A 16,693-nucleotide genomic window follows, 5' to 3' on the forward strand; every position below is an offset into this window, starting at 1 on the left:
GAAAAGACTCTGGAGAATAAAATGGCGGTTGTTGCAATATTTTTTGTCTCGCGGTATTTGCGCAGCGGTCTTTCAAACGCAATTTATTTGGAAACAATACATTTTACTGCATTAAAAAAAAAAAAAAACAGTAAAGTTAGCCCAATTTTTTTTTGTATATTGTGAAAGATGATGTCGCTGAGTAAATAGATACCTAACATGTTACGGTTTAAAATTGCGCACACCCGTGGAATGGTGACAAACTACGGTACTTAAAAATCTCCAAAGACGACGCTTTTTTTTCAGCGGTTACCAGAGTAGAGTTACAGAGGAGGTCCTTTTCTATCATTATTGCTCTTGCTCTGAACATTGCGGCAATACCTCACGTGTGATTTGAACACTGTTTTAATTTGCGGGCGTGACTTACCTATGCATTTTTCTTTCATGCGCGAGCTCACGGGGACGGGGCGCTTTACATTTTTTTCCCCCTATTTATATAATTTACCCTGATGTAATGCAGATTCTGATAGGGGCTCTGATCTAAGGCAAAATTCTGATGGGGACTCTGATGTAAGGGAGAACTCTGGTGTAGTCCCTGATCTAAAGAGGGGGGGGACTCTGCTGGGGACCCTGATGTAAGGGTTACTCTGATGGGGACTCTGATGTAAGGGGGACTCTAATGGAAACTGTGATGTAAGAGAGGACTCTGATGGAGGCCTTGATATAGAGAGGACTCTGATAGGGACCCTGATGTAAAGGGGAACTCTGATAGGGACCCTGATAAAAGGGAGGATTCTGATGGAGACTCTGATGTAATGGGGATTCTGGCTCTGATGTAAGGGCGACTAGTAGAAACTGTGATGTAAGAGAGGACTCTGATAGGGACCCTGATGTGAAGGGGAACTCTGATAGGGACCCTGATAAAAGGGAGGATTCTGATGTAATGGGGATTTTGATAGGGGCTCTGATGTAAGGGGGGACTCTAGTAGAAACTGTGATGTAATAGAGGACTCTATTAGGGACCCTGATGTAAAGGGGAACTCTGATAGGGACCCTGATAAAAGGGAGGATTCTGATGGAGACTCTGATGTAATGGGGATTCTGGCTCTGATGTAAGGGCGACTAGTAGAAACTGTGATGTAAGAGAGGACTCTGATAGGGACCCTGATGTGAAGGGGAACTCTGATAGGGACCCTGATAAAAGGGAGGATTCTGATGTAATGGGGATTTTGATAGGGGCTCTGATGTAAGGGGGGACTCTAGTAGAAACTGTGATGTAATAGAGGACTCTATTAGGGACCCTGATGTAAAGGGGAACTCTGATAGGTACCCTGATAAAAGGGAGGATTCTGATGGAGACTCTGATGAAATGGGGATTCTGATAGGGGCTCTGATGTAAGGGGGGGGGCTCTGATCTAAGGCAAAATTCTGATGGGGACTCTGATGTAAGGGAGAACTCTGGTGTAGTCCCTGATCTAAAGAGGGGGGGGACTCTGCTGGGGACCCTGATGTAAGGGTTACTCTGATGGGGACTCTGATGTAAGGGGGACTCTAATGGAAACTGTGATGTAAGAGAGGACTCTGATGGAGGCCTTGATATAGAGAGGACTCTGATAGGGACCCTGATGTAAAGGGGAACTCTGATAGGGACCCTGATAAAAGGGAGGATTCTGATGGAGACTCTGATGTAATGGGGATTCTGGCTCTGATGTAAGGGCGACTAGTAGAAACTGTATTGTAAGAGAGGACTCTGATAGGAACCCTGATGTAAAGGGGAACTCTGATAGGGACCCTGATAAAAGGGAGGATTGGAGACTCTGATGTAATGGGGATTCTGATAGGGGCTCTGATGTAAGAGGGGGGGGGGGCTCTAGTAGAAACTGTATTGTAAGAGAGGACTCTGATAGGAACCCTGATGTAAAGGGGAACTCTAATAGGTACCCTGATAAAAGGGAGGATTCTGATGGAGACTCTGATGTAATGGGGATTCTGATAGGGGCTCTGATGTAAAGGGGACTCTAGTAGAATCTGTGATGTAAGAGAGGACTCTGATAGGGACCCTGATGTAAAGGGGAACTCTGATAGGTACCCTGATAAAAGGGAGGATTCTGATGGAGACTCTGATGTAATGGGGATTCTGATAGGGGCTCTGATGTAAGGGGGACTCTAGTAGAATCTGTGATGTAAGAGAGGACTCTGATAGGGACCCTGATGTAAAGGGGAACTCTGATAGGTACCCTGATAAAAGGGAGGATTCTGATGGAGACTCTGATGTAATGGGGATTCTGGCTCTGATGTAAGGGCGACTAGTAGAAACTGTATTGTAAGAGAGGACTCTGATAGGAACCCTGATGTAAAGGGGAACTCTGATAGGGACCCTGATAAAAGGGAGGATTGGAGACTCTGATGTAATGGGGATTCTGATAGGGGCTCTGATGTAAGAGGGGGGGGGGGGCTCTAGTAGAAACTGTATTGTAAGAGAGGACTCTGATAGGAACCCTGATGTAAAGGGGAACTCTAATAGGTACCCTGATAAAAGGGAGGATTCTGATGGAGACTCTGATGTAATGGGGATTCTGATAGGGGCTCTGATGTAAAGGGGACTCTAGTAGAATCTGTGATGTAAGAGAGGACTCTGATAGGGACCCTGATGTAAAGGGGAACTCTGATAGGTACCCTGATAAAAGGGAGGATTCTGATGGAGACTCTGATGTAATGGGGATTCTGATAGGGGCTCTGATGTAAGGGGGACTCTAGTAGAAACTGTGATGTAATGGAGGACTCTGATAGGGACCCTGATGTAAAGGGGAACTCTAATAGGGACCCTGATAAAAGGGAGGATTCTGATGGAGACTCTGATGTAAGGGGGAACATCTGATAGGGATGCTGATGTAAGGGGGACTCCGATTCAGCTCTCCATAATTTGTGAAATATATGATGTGGCCTCGTACTGAGGAGTTCGGAGCCCCCTGATCTTGTATATCTATACAGAGGAGTATATAGGGGTCCTCCATGTTTTCCCGGGAAGTCGTTGCTCTCAGCACAGCTCAGCAGGCACAGAATGCAGTAAATGTCAGTAGAGAGGTTGGAAAATGTCAGTTGGGTCACTGCGTTCCACCACTTAACAGGAACTCATGGCATGAAATGTTCCGATGCGTCTTGTGACTGCAGACTGCACAATGGCTGTACGCCGCCTGTAGGTGCGATCTGTCCTCCGGTCACAGTGACCTCATAAATCAGGGGCACCGTCCTCTCCCTAACATATATACCAGCGGACGTTTGTAGAAGCTGCTTGGTGTAAAATGGATTTTGTGTTTTATATATTTATTTTTATTTATTATCTAATATAGATCAATATTTTTGTTATAGTTTCTATTGATTTTATTTTTTTAAGGCCCCTTTCACACGGCTCCGTTCTATCGGGGGAGCAGGCGGATGACAGCTCCATCTTCACGGAGACGGTGTCAGATCCCCGCTGACCACCTGTCCGTTCTCATCCAATCCGATCCGCCAGACAGATGGAAAATAGGGTTTCCATCCGTCCGGATTTGATGTCAGCGGACATGTCTCCGCTAACATCCGATGCCCCATAGAGATGCATGGGGCATCCGCTCAGAACCGCCTAAAAAAACGACATGCGATCTCTGTGCGCTGCAAATTCAGCCATACAGTTTGTATGACTGCATTTGCACCGCAATCGCACCCAACTTGCACAGGACCTTTAAATACAACACTAGCCTCTTTAGGAATATCATTAGGCCCTCATTCACATTTCACGCCAATGTGATTTGTCATGCGATTTTGACAGTTCAACATTGCCAAGTCGAACCCTATTTTCAGTAATGGAAACGTTCAAATCCTTGAGGTTCAAAATGCAGCAACTCTTCGAAAGGTTCCTGCCCTAATGCCCTGTACACACCGAAGACTTTTGTCTTCAGATTTACCTTTTCTATGTAGTGCAAGGGCCTGCCGGATTGCATACAAATTGAAAGTGTTTAGGTTTGACCTCATATTATATGGATTTGGTAAGTCTGCAGACAAAAGTCTTCAGATAATCTGATAGTGTGTACAAGGCATAATGCTGTCTCCCGGAAGTGGGGAAGGGTACCTGTCAAAAACAGGTACCCGTTCCCCCCTTAACCACTTTACCACCAGAGGATTTTGCTGTCTTACGTCCAGGCCACTTTTTGCGATTCGGCACTGTGCGATTTTAACTGACAATTGCGCGGTCGTGCGACGCCGTACCTAAACGAAATTGACGTCCTTTTTTCCCACAAACAGAGCTTTCTTTTGGTGGTATTTGATCACCTGTGCGATTTTTACTTTTTGGGCTATAAACAAAAAAAAGCGTAAAATTTTGCAAAAATAACAATATTTTTCAATTTTTTTATATGAAATTCCCCAAAAAAAATGTAAAAATAAAAATTTAACATTTTCGGCCAATTTGTTTTCTGCTACCTATGTTTGGTAAAAAAAAAATCGCAAAAAGCGTATTTTGATTGGTTTGCGCAAAAGTTATCGCGTTTATTAATAAAGGGAAAGATTTTTGTCATTTTTATTGTTTTTTTTTTTTTAACGAGTAATGGCGGCGATCTGCGATTTTATTTTTTTGCGGGACTGCGACATTGAGGCGGACAGATCGGACCCTTGACTGACATTTTTGACACTTTTGGGGTACCAGTGACATTACTGCAGTAATCAGTGCTATACATATGCACTGTTACTGTAAAAATGACACTGGCAGGGAAGGGGTTAACTTTATTTGAGAGGGAGGGGTTAAGTGTGTCCTAGGGGTGTGCTTCTAACTGTGATTGGCTGTGGCTACTACTGTAAAAACAGAGATCAACGGTCCTACATAGTAGAACCATCTGATCTCCATTTTTACACCAGGGAGAATGACAGGCGGCTTGTTTACCTTAGCTGCCTGCCTCTCTACCGACTATCGCAGTGTGACTGGTGGACATCGGGTCTGCCGGTCACATGCATGGACTCCTTAGTGAACGAGCCGGGGCGGGCGCACGCCTCAGCGGGCGCGCGCTCGCCCGCTATTGGCTCACAAGCCGGTGACAGGCTAGTGACGTATATATATATGTCACTTTGCCTGGCCGGGACTGACCGCCGCAGTATATGTACTTGCGGCGGTCGGCAAGCGGTTAAGGTGCCAAATGTGGTTCCTACAAAGTTTCAAAAATGTCAGTTAGTGTCAGATAGTCCGCTGCACTGGTTCCTACAAAGTGTCAGAAATATCAGTTAGTGTCAGATAGTCCGCTGCACTGGTTCCTACAAAGTGTCAGAAATATCAGTTAGTGTCAGATAGTCCGCTGCACTGGTTCCTACAAAGTGTCAGAAATATCAGTGTCAGATAGTCCGCTGCATTGGTTCCTACAAAGTGTCAGAAATATCAGTTAGTGTCAGATTGTCCGCTGCACTGGTTCCTACAAAGGGTCAGAAATATCAGTTAGTGTCAGATTGTCGCCTGCAATATCGCAGTCCCGCTATAAGTTGCTGATTGTCACAATTACTTGCAAAAATAAATAAAAATTCCAGTATATATAGTTTGTAGAAGCTATAAATAAATATCAATATACCAATATACATTTATTGGGATTTTTTTTTTTTTTTAACATAAGTATGTTGCAGAATACTTGTTGGCCGACATTTATGGAGAAATTTAGATTTTTTTTTTTTTAATGGGAAATGTTATTATAGCAGAAAGTAAAAAATATTGTTTTTTTTCTTTGTTTTTGTTTTTTTAAATTGTCTGATTATTTTTTTTTTTTTTTGTTTGTTTTTTTTTTGTTTATAATGCAAAATATAGAAAACCCAATAGTGATCAAATACCAAAAGAAAATATTTGTGGGAAAAAACTGACATAAATTTCATTTATGTACAGTGTTTCATGACCGCGCAATTGTCAGTTAAAGTAACGCAGTGCCGTATCGCAAAAAATGTTCCGGTCATGAAGGGGGTAAATCTTCCGGAGGGCAAGTGGTTATGTGGGATCCTATCAGCTTGTCCCTGATGGTAAATAATGCTCAATCCTTGGTGGAACCATCCGGTAAACTGTCTCTTTTTGTTCCTTTGCAGATGATGTCAGACTGTACGCCTATGTTAGACTCACCACCGGAGACGCCATGAGCAAGAGGGTCAAGTTTGCCTTAATTACGTGGATTGGAGAGAATGTTGGTGGCCTACAGAGAGCCAAAACTGGCACGGATAAGTCGCTGGTAAAGGACATTGTGCAGGTGAGTTCTGGACGGTGACGTGTCAAATCAATCAAATCTTCTTGTTATTAGCGGAATTACGCTCACACACACCAGGCAGGGGTTGACTGGCAACCTTCAGGCCAAGGGGGCAAATACAAACCAGAGGCCCATGGTGCAGCGACTCAGCCCCCCTCCCACTCTCCCTCTTCCCGCCGTCCTCCTGACCCCCATTCCAGGCTGAAGCTCCGCTCCAGGTACTCTCTACTCACTGACCGAATCCCGACCTGGCCAGCAGGGAGCGGTTGGGGGGAGTTGGGACAGCTCAGTCGGGGCTGGCTGGGGGAGGAGAGTCTCCAGAACCGGCCTCCGCTCAGACATAGTTTACACCATCCATGCTGGGGGGGAGGTCTGCGCTCTGTCCTTGTCTTCATCCCGCACTCAATAGGTCAGCAGTGAAGACTTTTTACTTCTCTTCACCAGGAATCCTTTAGGAATGTCTGTGGCAGAAGCAGTGCAGCCTTTTTACGGGGCATTAGAGCCGCCCAGAGGGCGATTGCCCCCCTGGCCCAGTTCTCCCCTGATCCCAGGACACAGGTAAACCCCACCCACAGACTACCATAGGCCCCTTTCACACCTTTGCGACCCATCCTGCAACTTGGGACTGCAAAGTCGCATGACAAGTTGTACCCCATGATTTCCAATGAGTACCGTTCATACAGTATCTGTGTGACTAGCCATACTAGCCATCAGGAGCTTTGTGATCATGTGACCACTGTGACAGCCAATCACAGCAGTCACATGACCTGAATACCTGCCTCCGCCTCCCGGCATTTAGAACCTTTTAAGGGATGGGAGGCAGCCAGTGGGAATGAGTTAAAGCGGAGTTCCACTCAAAAATTGAACTTCCGCTTATCTGTCTCCTCCCCTCCCTCCAGTGCCACATTTGGCACCTTTTTTTTGGGGGGGGGGGAGCTGGTACCTGTTCTTGACTGATACCCTGTCCCCACTTTCATCGGACCTCGCCGCAGTGAGGAACGTCGGAAGTTCGGCCCCCTCCTCCTCCCTCTGCTTTCAGGCCGGTAACCGAGCGCAGTGCGCTTCACGCATGCGCAGTAGGGGCCCAGCCGTGAAGCCGCAGAGCGGCATTTCACATAGTAAATAGGAAGAGCCGTTGATCGGCTCCCCTGACAGGGAGGGCTCTGTGCTGGTAATCAGAGCATTGTTTACCAGTGCAGACCCTTGGTGGGGGGGGGGGGTGCCACTAGGGATGCCCACCCATGGCCACCAGGGATGCCCACCATGGCCACCAGGGATGGCAATCAGGGCTCAGGGAGCCTGCCAGTGGTGCCCTCCCCATCAGTGCTGCCCACCAGTGCCCATCATTGCTATCTATCAGTGCCACCCACCAGTGCCCATTATTGCCCATCAGTGCCGTCCATCAGTGCCTATTAGTGCCGCCTATCAGTACCCACCAATGCTGCATATCATGCTACCTATCAGTGCCCATCAGTGCTGAATATTAGTGCCTCCTCATCAGTGCCTGTCAGTGCGGCCTCATCAGTGCTCATCAGTGCTGGAGAAAACATATCTATTTACAAGATTTTAGAACATAAACAAAAAACTTTTTTTTTTTCAAACTTTTTGGTCTTTTTTTATTTGTGTAGCAAAAAAAAAAAAAACCTTGCGGTGATCAAATACCACCAAAAGAAAGCTCTATTTGTGGGGATGCCCACCCATGGCCACCAGGGATGCCCACCATTGCCATCAGTGCTGCCCACCAGTGCCCATCATTGCCATCTATCAGTGCCACCCACCAGTGCCCATTATTGCCCACCAGTGCCGCCTATCAGTGCTCATCAGTGCCGATCAGTGCTGATTAGTGCCGCCTAACAGTGCTCATCAGTGCCGCCTATCAGTGCCCATCAGTGCCGATCAGTGCTGATTAGTGCCGCCTAACAGTGCTCATCAGTGCCGCCTATCAGTGCCCATTAGTGCTGCCTATAAGTGCGCATTAGTGCCACCTATCAGTGTTGCCTATCAGTGCCTACCAATGCTGCATATCAGTGCCCATCAGTGCTGCATATTAGTGCCACCCCATCAGTGCCTCCTCATCAGTGCAGGAAAAAACTTATCTATTTCCAAAATTTTATAACCAACAAAAAAACTTTTTTTTTTTTTTTCAAGCTTTTCGGTCTTTTTTTATTTGTGTAGCAAAAAAGAAAAAAACCTTGCAGTGATCAAATACCACCAAAAGAAAGCTCTATTTGGGGGGAACTAATTACATAAATTTGGTTTAGGTACAGTGTTGCATGACCGCGCAATTGTCATTCAAAATGCACCAGCGCTAAAAGCTGAAAATTGGCCTGGGCAGGAAGGGGGTGTAACTGCCCTGTATGGAAGTGCTTAAAATAAACTTCTATCTGGGTTGGAATATCACAGTGGTGAAGTTTCAATCCTAGAATCGCTCAACAATGTATCAGAGCCATCGGAAACCCCCAGCAGCCGGGTCCTCATGCCGCAGCTAGCATTCCCTCGTTGTGACGAGCGTCCGCCGCGCTCTGATTTGGCACAGTGAGACGCCGGTCAGGGTGAGTGGGACAAGAGGGCCGGATTCATAATTAAACCTCTCTGGCATGGCCAGACCTCAATAGCAGCCAGTGTTCCGACATGAACAAACAGGCGCTTGTACTGTGTCCGCGGAATGCATTGTTGTGACTCCAGAACAGTGTCGGTTGTGTCAGGCTGAACACCGATCTCACACGACATGCCGCCCCGCTTTTACGTCTTACCATTTAAAGGGGAACTCCGGTCTGGGCGAAGAAGCAGGATACTGTTTTAGGATGAAGAGTTGGCGGAATCACTCACTAGATCTTCTTAAAGGGCTAACTCACTAAAGAAGAATGTCTGCAGTATTTTCTTTCTTTTTTTTTTATTATCGATAAGACTTTAACTTGGCTGAATTTACTACATAGAAATTAAATACCAGTTCTTAAGAAATGAAGGCTTCAATGGTATAATGCTCAAATCCACACACTTTTCAGTGTTGGATAGAGTAAAGGAGGGTTAGATCCCCTGTCAGCTTTTTTTGTCATTGGCTGTGTCCCTATTTGGAAAATTCCCTTCACTTCCTGTCCAAGTGAAAGGAATCCGAGAACAGAATGTGAAGGGAAATGCCTTTTAGGCCGCTTTCACACTTGGAGCCCATCAGGCGGATTCCGTTTTTCTCAGCGGGGGATCGGCAGGAGGATGACAGCTCTGTCTCCACTCTGTGTGCGGAGACACAGCTGTCAGGTCCCCATGCATCTCTATGGGGGAATCGGATGGGAACGGACCGTCTGTCCGTTCTCATCCGATCCGCTGGACGGATGGAAAAAAGGGTTTCCATCCATCCAGATTTGACGGATTGGATATCAGGTGACATGTCTCCGCTGACATCCGATGCCCCATAGAGATGCATGGGGTGACTGTGACGAGACCAACCTCGCCACATTGCATTGGAGGACCCTGGTTGCCCGCCTGCTGCCTTTGGATTATGGACCGGCAGCTAAAGGGTTAATTTTATGGTGCAGAAGGATTTATTTCTCCCTTTCTGCACAGCCGTTCGGTAGATTCTATCTACCGAACAAACAGCCCCTGGTTCTAATTCGTATGGATTTGGTGAATGCAGGGTGACCAGGAGGGTGTTGAACACTGAAAATATGGTTTGGACTACTACAAATGGGACAGTCATATTCAGGAAAAATGTCTCCCTTGTAATATGAAGATTTTTGTTCCCATTTGCCATGAGGTCTCTGAACAGGAAGTCAACTCCTAATATGGTCATTACAGGAAGTTCTGAGGAGACGGGCTGTCTGAGGTGGCTCTCCATTCACCTATTGTCAGGTGTGCTAATGACCTCACCTGTTGTCTGCTAAGGGATGTATTGACACTCAGAGTAATGTGTATTGAGGGCTCGTTATGGAACCATTGTTCTGTGTCTGACTATTGTGTACATTGATTGCCCCCTGGGGCTTCTGTCTCCTTGCATTGGTCAAAGCTATCTGACCAATCCCTGTTGACTCATTTTCAATTCCTCATTTGCATGGCTAAAAGAGGACCTGAATGGGAACTGCAGGTACTGTGCAATTGACCAATGGGAAAGCGGTTGTTGGGGGAAGGATGTTCCAATTTCTGTATAAAAGTGTGCTGTGTTCTTCCAATAAATGTTGTTGTTGTTCCTGTTTTACCCTCAATTTGGAGCCTTGTCTCGTTCTTGGGAGGATTCACTGTATGCTGTTGGAGACTGATTGCTAGGAGTGTAAGCTGATGTATGCTTTTCCTGTTCGTCTGCTAGCAGCTATTCGTGAGGTTCCAGGTTGGAGTGCTATTTTGTATCCAGTTCGAGGGTTTGGTGTTCTGCAGTAGCTGTGCCTGTCTCTCAGAAAGGGGCATATCGCCTAAACGGATTTTAACCCCTTGTCTGCTGAAACGGTCCGTTACAGTGACCGTTCAGATCCGCCAAAAAAACTGACAGGCGGATCTGAACAGTCCGCCTGTGTGAAAGGGGCCTAAAAGGGCCACAAAATTACTTAAAAATGGCACAAACAACAATAAACATAGGGTTCTAACCAGGGGAAGACTAGGCCAGGGGGGCAATTGCCCCCCTCCCCCCCCGGGCCACTCTGATGCCCTGTAAAAAGGATGCACCGTTTCTCCCACTGACCTGCCTAAAGGATTCCTGGTGAAGAGAAGTAAAAAGTCCCCACTGCTGCCCCTGTCCTGGAAAGAGGGAGAGTGGGAGGGGGGATGATTCGCTGCACCATGGGCTTCTGGTCTGTACTTGCCCCCTGGGCTGAAGGTTGCCAGTCAGCCCCTGGTTCTAACCCTTCCCTGATCTTTTCAAAATAATTTAAAAAAAGCAATTTTGGCTGAAGTTGACCTTTTTACCTTTTCTGCTGTCAGCCCTGTACACCCCCTATGGACCAGAGCAATTTTTACATCTCTGCTATGAGGCTGGTTATTCAGCAATATCTTTGTTGTGACTAAAGAATATATAGAAATATATATATATATATATTTTTTTTTTACCTTTTATATTTTAGGACAAACAGGAATTTCTTTTGGTAATAATGTTTGGAGATTTTTTTTTTATGAAATAAAAGAACAAAAACTAAAAACACACTTTATTTCTCTAAGTGTTAGTTTTAAAAATTATGGTAAGAATGAAGATATATGCTGGGTCTGGCGCTGCAAGGTTCAGGAATGCGTTGTACGGGGTGCAAGCTTCAGGAATGCGTTGTACGGAGTGCAAGGTTCAGGAATGCGTTGTACGGGGTGCAAGCTTCAGGAATGCGTTGTACGGAGTGCAAGGATCAGGAATGCGTTGTACGGGGTGCAAGCTTCAGGAATGCGTTGTACGGGGTGCAAGCTTCAGGAATGCGTTGTACGGGGTGCAAGGTTCAGGAATACGTTGTATGGGGTGCAAGGTTCAGGAATGCGTTGTATGGGGTGCAAGCTTCAGGAATGTGTTGTTCGGGGTGCAAGGTTCAGGAATGCGTTGTTCGGGTGCAAGGTTCAGGAATGCGTTGTTCAGGTGCAAGGTTCAGGAATGCGTTGTTCAGGGTGCAAGGTTCAGGAATGCATTGTATGGGGTGCAAGCTTCAGGAATGCGTTGTTCGGGGTGCAAGGTTCAGGAATGCGTTGTTCGGGTGCAAGGTTCAGGAATGCGTTGTTCAGGTGCAAGGTTCAGGAATGCGTTGTTCAGGGTGCAAGGTTCAGGAATGCGTTGTTCGGGTGCAAGGTTCAGGAATGCGTTGTTCAGGGTGCAAGGTTCAGGAATGCGTTGTTCGGGTGCAAGGTTCAGGAATGCGTTGTATGGAGTGCAAGCTTCAGGAATGCGTTGTATGGAGTGCAAGGTTCAGGAATGTGTTGTACGGGGTGCAAGCTTTGGGAATGCGTTGTATGGGGTGCAAGGTTCAGGAATGCGTTGTACGGGGTGCAAGGTTCAGGAATGCGTTGTACGGGGTGCAAGGTTCAGGAATGTGTTGTAGGGGGTGCAAGGTTCAGGAAAGCGTTGTTCGGGTGCAAGGTTCAGGAATGCGTTGTACGGGGTGCAAGGTTCAGGAAAGCGTTGTTCGGGTGCAAGGTTCAGGAATGCGTTGTACGAGGTGCAAGGTTCCGGAAAGCGTTGTTCGGGTGCAAGGTTCAGGAATGCGTTGTACGGGGTGCAAGGTTCCGGAAGGCGTTGTTCGGGTGCAAGGTTCAGGAATGCGTTGTACGGGGTGCAAGGTTCTGGAAAGCGTTGTTCGGGTGCAAGGTTCAGGAATTAGTTAAACTGCAAAGACACCAATTAGTTAAAGCGGAGTTCCACCCTAAAAAAAAATTTTTACCTAAAAATACCCCCGGGACAGTCAGGGTTAGTACATTCCACAATGGCTAGCCTCTGAACTGTCCCCGGGTTCACTTACCTGTAAGAAGAAATACTTACCTTGAAAATTTCTTGTCCAGCGCTGCCATCTCAGGTGTGGGCAGCTGAAGCCGGAGCGTCCTCTTCCGTGATATCGGAGTCCCAGAATGCCCTGCACCGGCCCCGCTCATCACTTCTGAGACAACTGGTATCACCCCCCTGCCACACCTTCCTCCCCGGTCAGCTGCTGTTTGTCTATGCACGGAACAAGGGGCGGAGCCCCACATACCAGCTCATCCCTCCCCGACATCAGTGTTTCGACAGCTCCACTCACTCTCATTACGGCTGCCCCCTGCTTGCCCACCAATCACTGGATGCAGGATTGGATGTTACACTGCTGGCCACTGAAATTATAGTAACGCCGCATTTTTATTGTACTGTTTCTGGGGAAACAGTAATTTGTTTTATTACTGGTTATTGTAAAAAGTAACGCCAGTAGTAATGCTGTTTACATATAACGATGATTTGTACTGAGAGGATCTGTGCTAGGAAGGGTGAATTCTTTTTTTTTTTTTTCTTTGGGGGGGGGGGGGGGGGTGGTGGGTATTTGAGCTGGGAGGAATTAGGGGATGGGGGGGGGGGCAAAGATTTGTGCTGAGAGGATCTGTGCTAGGAAGGGTGAGTTCTTTATATTTTTTTTGGGGGGGGATGGGCATTTGAGCTGGGAGGAATTAGGGGATGGGGGGGGCAAAGATTTGTGCTGAGAGGATCTGTGCTAGGAAGGGTGAATTCATTTTGTTTTTATGGGCGGGGCATTTGAGCTGGGAGGATTTAGGGGATGGGGGGGCAAAGATTTGTGCTGAGAGGATCTGTGCTAGGAACGGTGAATTCTTTTCTTTTTTTTTTTTTTTTTTGGGGGGGGGGGGTGGTGGGTATTTGAGCTGGGAGGATTTAGGGGATGGGGGGGGGCAAAGATTTGTGCTGAGATGGGGAATTTAAGCAAGGGGTGGCTTTTTACTTGGAGGAGGGGAAATTTATGCTGGAGGGGGAGGGGGGTAAGCATGCAGATTTGTGCTCAGTGTTTTTATGGGGGGATTTTAGCTGAGACATGATGCTCATACATCATGAAGGGGGGGTGGGCATTTGAGCGGGGAGGATTTAGGGGATGGGGGGGGGGGGGCAAAGATTTGTGCGGAGAGGATCTGTGCTAGGAAGGGTGAAATCTTTTTTTTTTTTTTTTCATTGGGGGGGGGGGGGGGTGGGCATTTGAGCTGGGAGGATTTAGGGGATGGGGGGGGGGCAAAGATTTGTGCTGAGATGGGGGATTTCATCAAGGGGTGGATTTTTACTGGGAGAAGGGGAAATATATGGTTGGGGGGGGGGAAGCATGCAGATTTGTGCTCAGTGTTTTTATGGGGGGATTTTAGCTGAGACATGATGCTCATACATCATGAAGGGAGGGTGGGCATTTGAGCGGGGAGGATTTAGGGGATGGGGGGGGGGCAAAGATTTGTGCGGAGAGGATCTGTGCTAGGAAGGGTGAATTATTTATTTTTTTTTCATTGGGGGGGGGGGGGGTGGGCATTTGAGCTGGGAGGATTTAGGGGATGGGGGGGGGGCAAAGATTTGTGCTGAGATGGGGGATTTCAGCAAGGGGTGGATTTTTACTGGGAGGAGGGGAAATTTATGGTTGGGGGGGGGGGGGGGTAAGCATGCAGATTTGTGCTCAGTGTTTTTATGGGGGGATTTTAGCTGAGACATGATGCTCATACATCATGAAGGGGGGGGGGGCAGCTAGGTATGTGCGCCCCAGGCTCTAGTTGACCTTGTCCCTGCACTGTGTTGGTGAAAAATATATTTATAAGACTGAAATGTTAAACTTTCTGATTTTTTTTTTTTTTTTTTTTATCCTCTTAGAATTTTGCCAAAGAGATGGTCATCACCGACCGCAAAGACCTGGACGAGGATTACATCAAAAATGAGCTAAAGAAGGCCGGAGGTGCCAACTACGACGCCCAGGCAGAGTAATCCTCCGCACTGCTAGAAGACCAACATTTCGCCGCAACAAAGACAACCGGAAAACCGGTGGAAGCTGTGATAAAAGAAACTGGATATTTCTTTGCATATTTCTCTCCCCCCTCCCCCGCCCCGTCTGGACTCTTATATCTTGATATCTCAGTCACAACATCTCAGTTGACATTATCATGGCGGCTGCGCTGGTTTTATCAGCAGACGCGCGTCTGAGCCTACCGCCTTTCTGTGGATGGCGCTCGCCACGAGTTCAGCCAGCTTTCTGCATCTCCAAGACAAAACACAACCAACTCCTGAAAAGATTATCTTCAATTTCTCGTGACTCTCCGGGGATTCGGCGTTCCGCAGACTGATCCCTCATTGTTGTTTTTTTTGTTTTCTGGAATGTTTGAAATCTTGTTACAAAGTTGCAAAATTCTCCTTGATGGATTTTATTGTTGTTTAGGAACTTTTAGTAGCTAAATAGAGCCAAGCCGGTACCTAAGGCTCCCCATACACATAGCAATCTAATCATCCAATCCACCAGACGGATCACACCATACACCCCCCCCCCCCGGCCACACCAGCTCCAGTCTGCACTGCCCCCCCCCCCCCTGGTCGCTGGTCCCCCACCAGCTCCAGCCTTTCCCCCCGGGCGCTGGTCCTCCACCAGCTCCAGCCTGCACTGATCTCCTCCCTCCTCCTCCTTTTCCAATAGCATGGCTTCTCCTTTTGGCCAATCGGGAAACGGGTCTCAGGACCCGCCTCCTGATTGGCCAGGAGGAGAATCAGTGTGGCAATAGCGAATACTCATTCGCTATTGTCACACAACTGGGTGGGCTCAGGGCGCAGAGCTCTGCGCCCCGAGCCCACCCTTTTTTGAAGCCTATTAAAGCCTCTGGCTCCAATCATGTGCTTTAAAAAAAAAACAAAAACCCATTGGAATCTATGCGTCTGGCGCCCTGCATGTAGATTAGGGGGCCGGATGCATGAATAGGGGGGCGGCGCCCCTGCGCCCCCAATGGATGGGCCGCCACTGCAATCTACTTTAGATTTACCAAAACTATGCAATAAGAGGACCTACCTGAACTATCCAATCAATTTGTATCCAATCAGGCAGGCCCTTACACTACATAGATGTTGGAAGACTAAGAAAGAAGGTTGTACAATCAGATTGTATTGGTGAGCTCAGAAGAGTTTATTGTACAGAAGTCCTATGGGCTGTGGCGCCCGCTTCCTGCACTGAAAAGGGGTGGGGCGTTCGATGTATGGCTGGCCGCCAGCCTGATAGGTACCCACCTCTTGTCAGAGCACAAAGTAAATGGCATCATGCCAATGGGGCACCAGTGCAGAGCCCTAAGCAATACATAAAGTGGACCCATCGTTCGATATCGTTTTCATGCTATGTAATGTGTCAGTGTAATACTCCCAGGTGTTTATTCCCTCTCACAGAGATTCATAGGTGTGCACACAAGGTGTGTCAGGTGTGCCTGGGCACACCCTAATCATCCTGGTGGTGCAGATCCCCCCCCCCCTGCCCAACCCCCCCCCCCCCCCCCCCAGAGCTGCTGGTTTCCCTCCTCTTCTCTCCTGCTGGCTGCTTCTGAAGGCACAAAAGGGCATTTTTCAGGATGGAGGGCAGGGGAAGGGGCCAGTAAATGTCTCATTGACAGACCCCTTCCTTTTCTGAATGAACACAATGAATGGTCTGTAGAAATCACTTACTGTGTTCATTCATAACTGAAGTATAGTAACTGTTTACTATGCTTCAGTTTGTGAATGAACAGGAAGCCATTCAGCACAGAGCAGCTTGCTGCTGGCTTCCTCTCCTCTTCCCCCAGCTGCAGCGGGGGATGTTTAAGGATGGAGAGCAGGGGAAGGGGCCAGTAAATATGTCATTTACAGGCCCCTTCCTTTTCTGAATTAACACAATGAATGGTCTGTAGAAATCACTCACTGTGTTCATTCATTACTGAATTATAGTAACTGTTTACTATGCTGCAGTTTGTGAATGAACAGGAAGCCATTCAGCACCGAGCAGCTTACTGCTGGCTTCCTTCCTCTCCTCTCGGCTGCTGCGGGGGATGCTTAAGAATGGGTGGGGGCCCAGTAA

The 16,693-nt window shown here is 47.5% G+C and overlaps 1 protein-coding gene across 1 annotated transcript in view; it reads left to right on the forward strand.

Annotated features, from left to right (window-relative positions):
- The window catches only part of COTL1 (coactosin like F-actin binding protein 1), a 78,331-nt gene extending 63,656 nt beyond the window's left edge, over positions 1–14,675 (forward strand). Inside the window, exons 3-4 of the mRNA XM_082270435.1 lie at positions 6,067–6,224; positions 14,488–14,675. Coding sequence (XP_082126561.1) covers positions 6,067–6,224; positions 14,488–14,598 — 269 coding nt within the window. The 3' untranslated portion in view covers positions 14,599–14,675. The remainder of the gene's footprint in view (positions 1–6,066; positions 6,225–14,487) is intronic.
- The last annotated feature ends 2,018 nt before the right edge of the window (positions 14,676–16,693 follow it).

This window comes from Pelophylax lessonae, assembly GCF_965119305.1.
Source record: "Pelophylax lessonae genome assembly, chromosome: 10".
NCBI classification, from domain to species: Eukaryota; Metazoa; Chordata; class Amphibia; order Anura; family Ranidae; genus Pelophylax; species Pelophylax lessonae.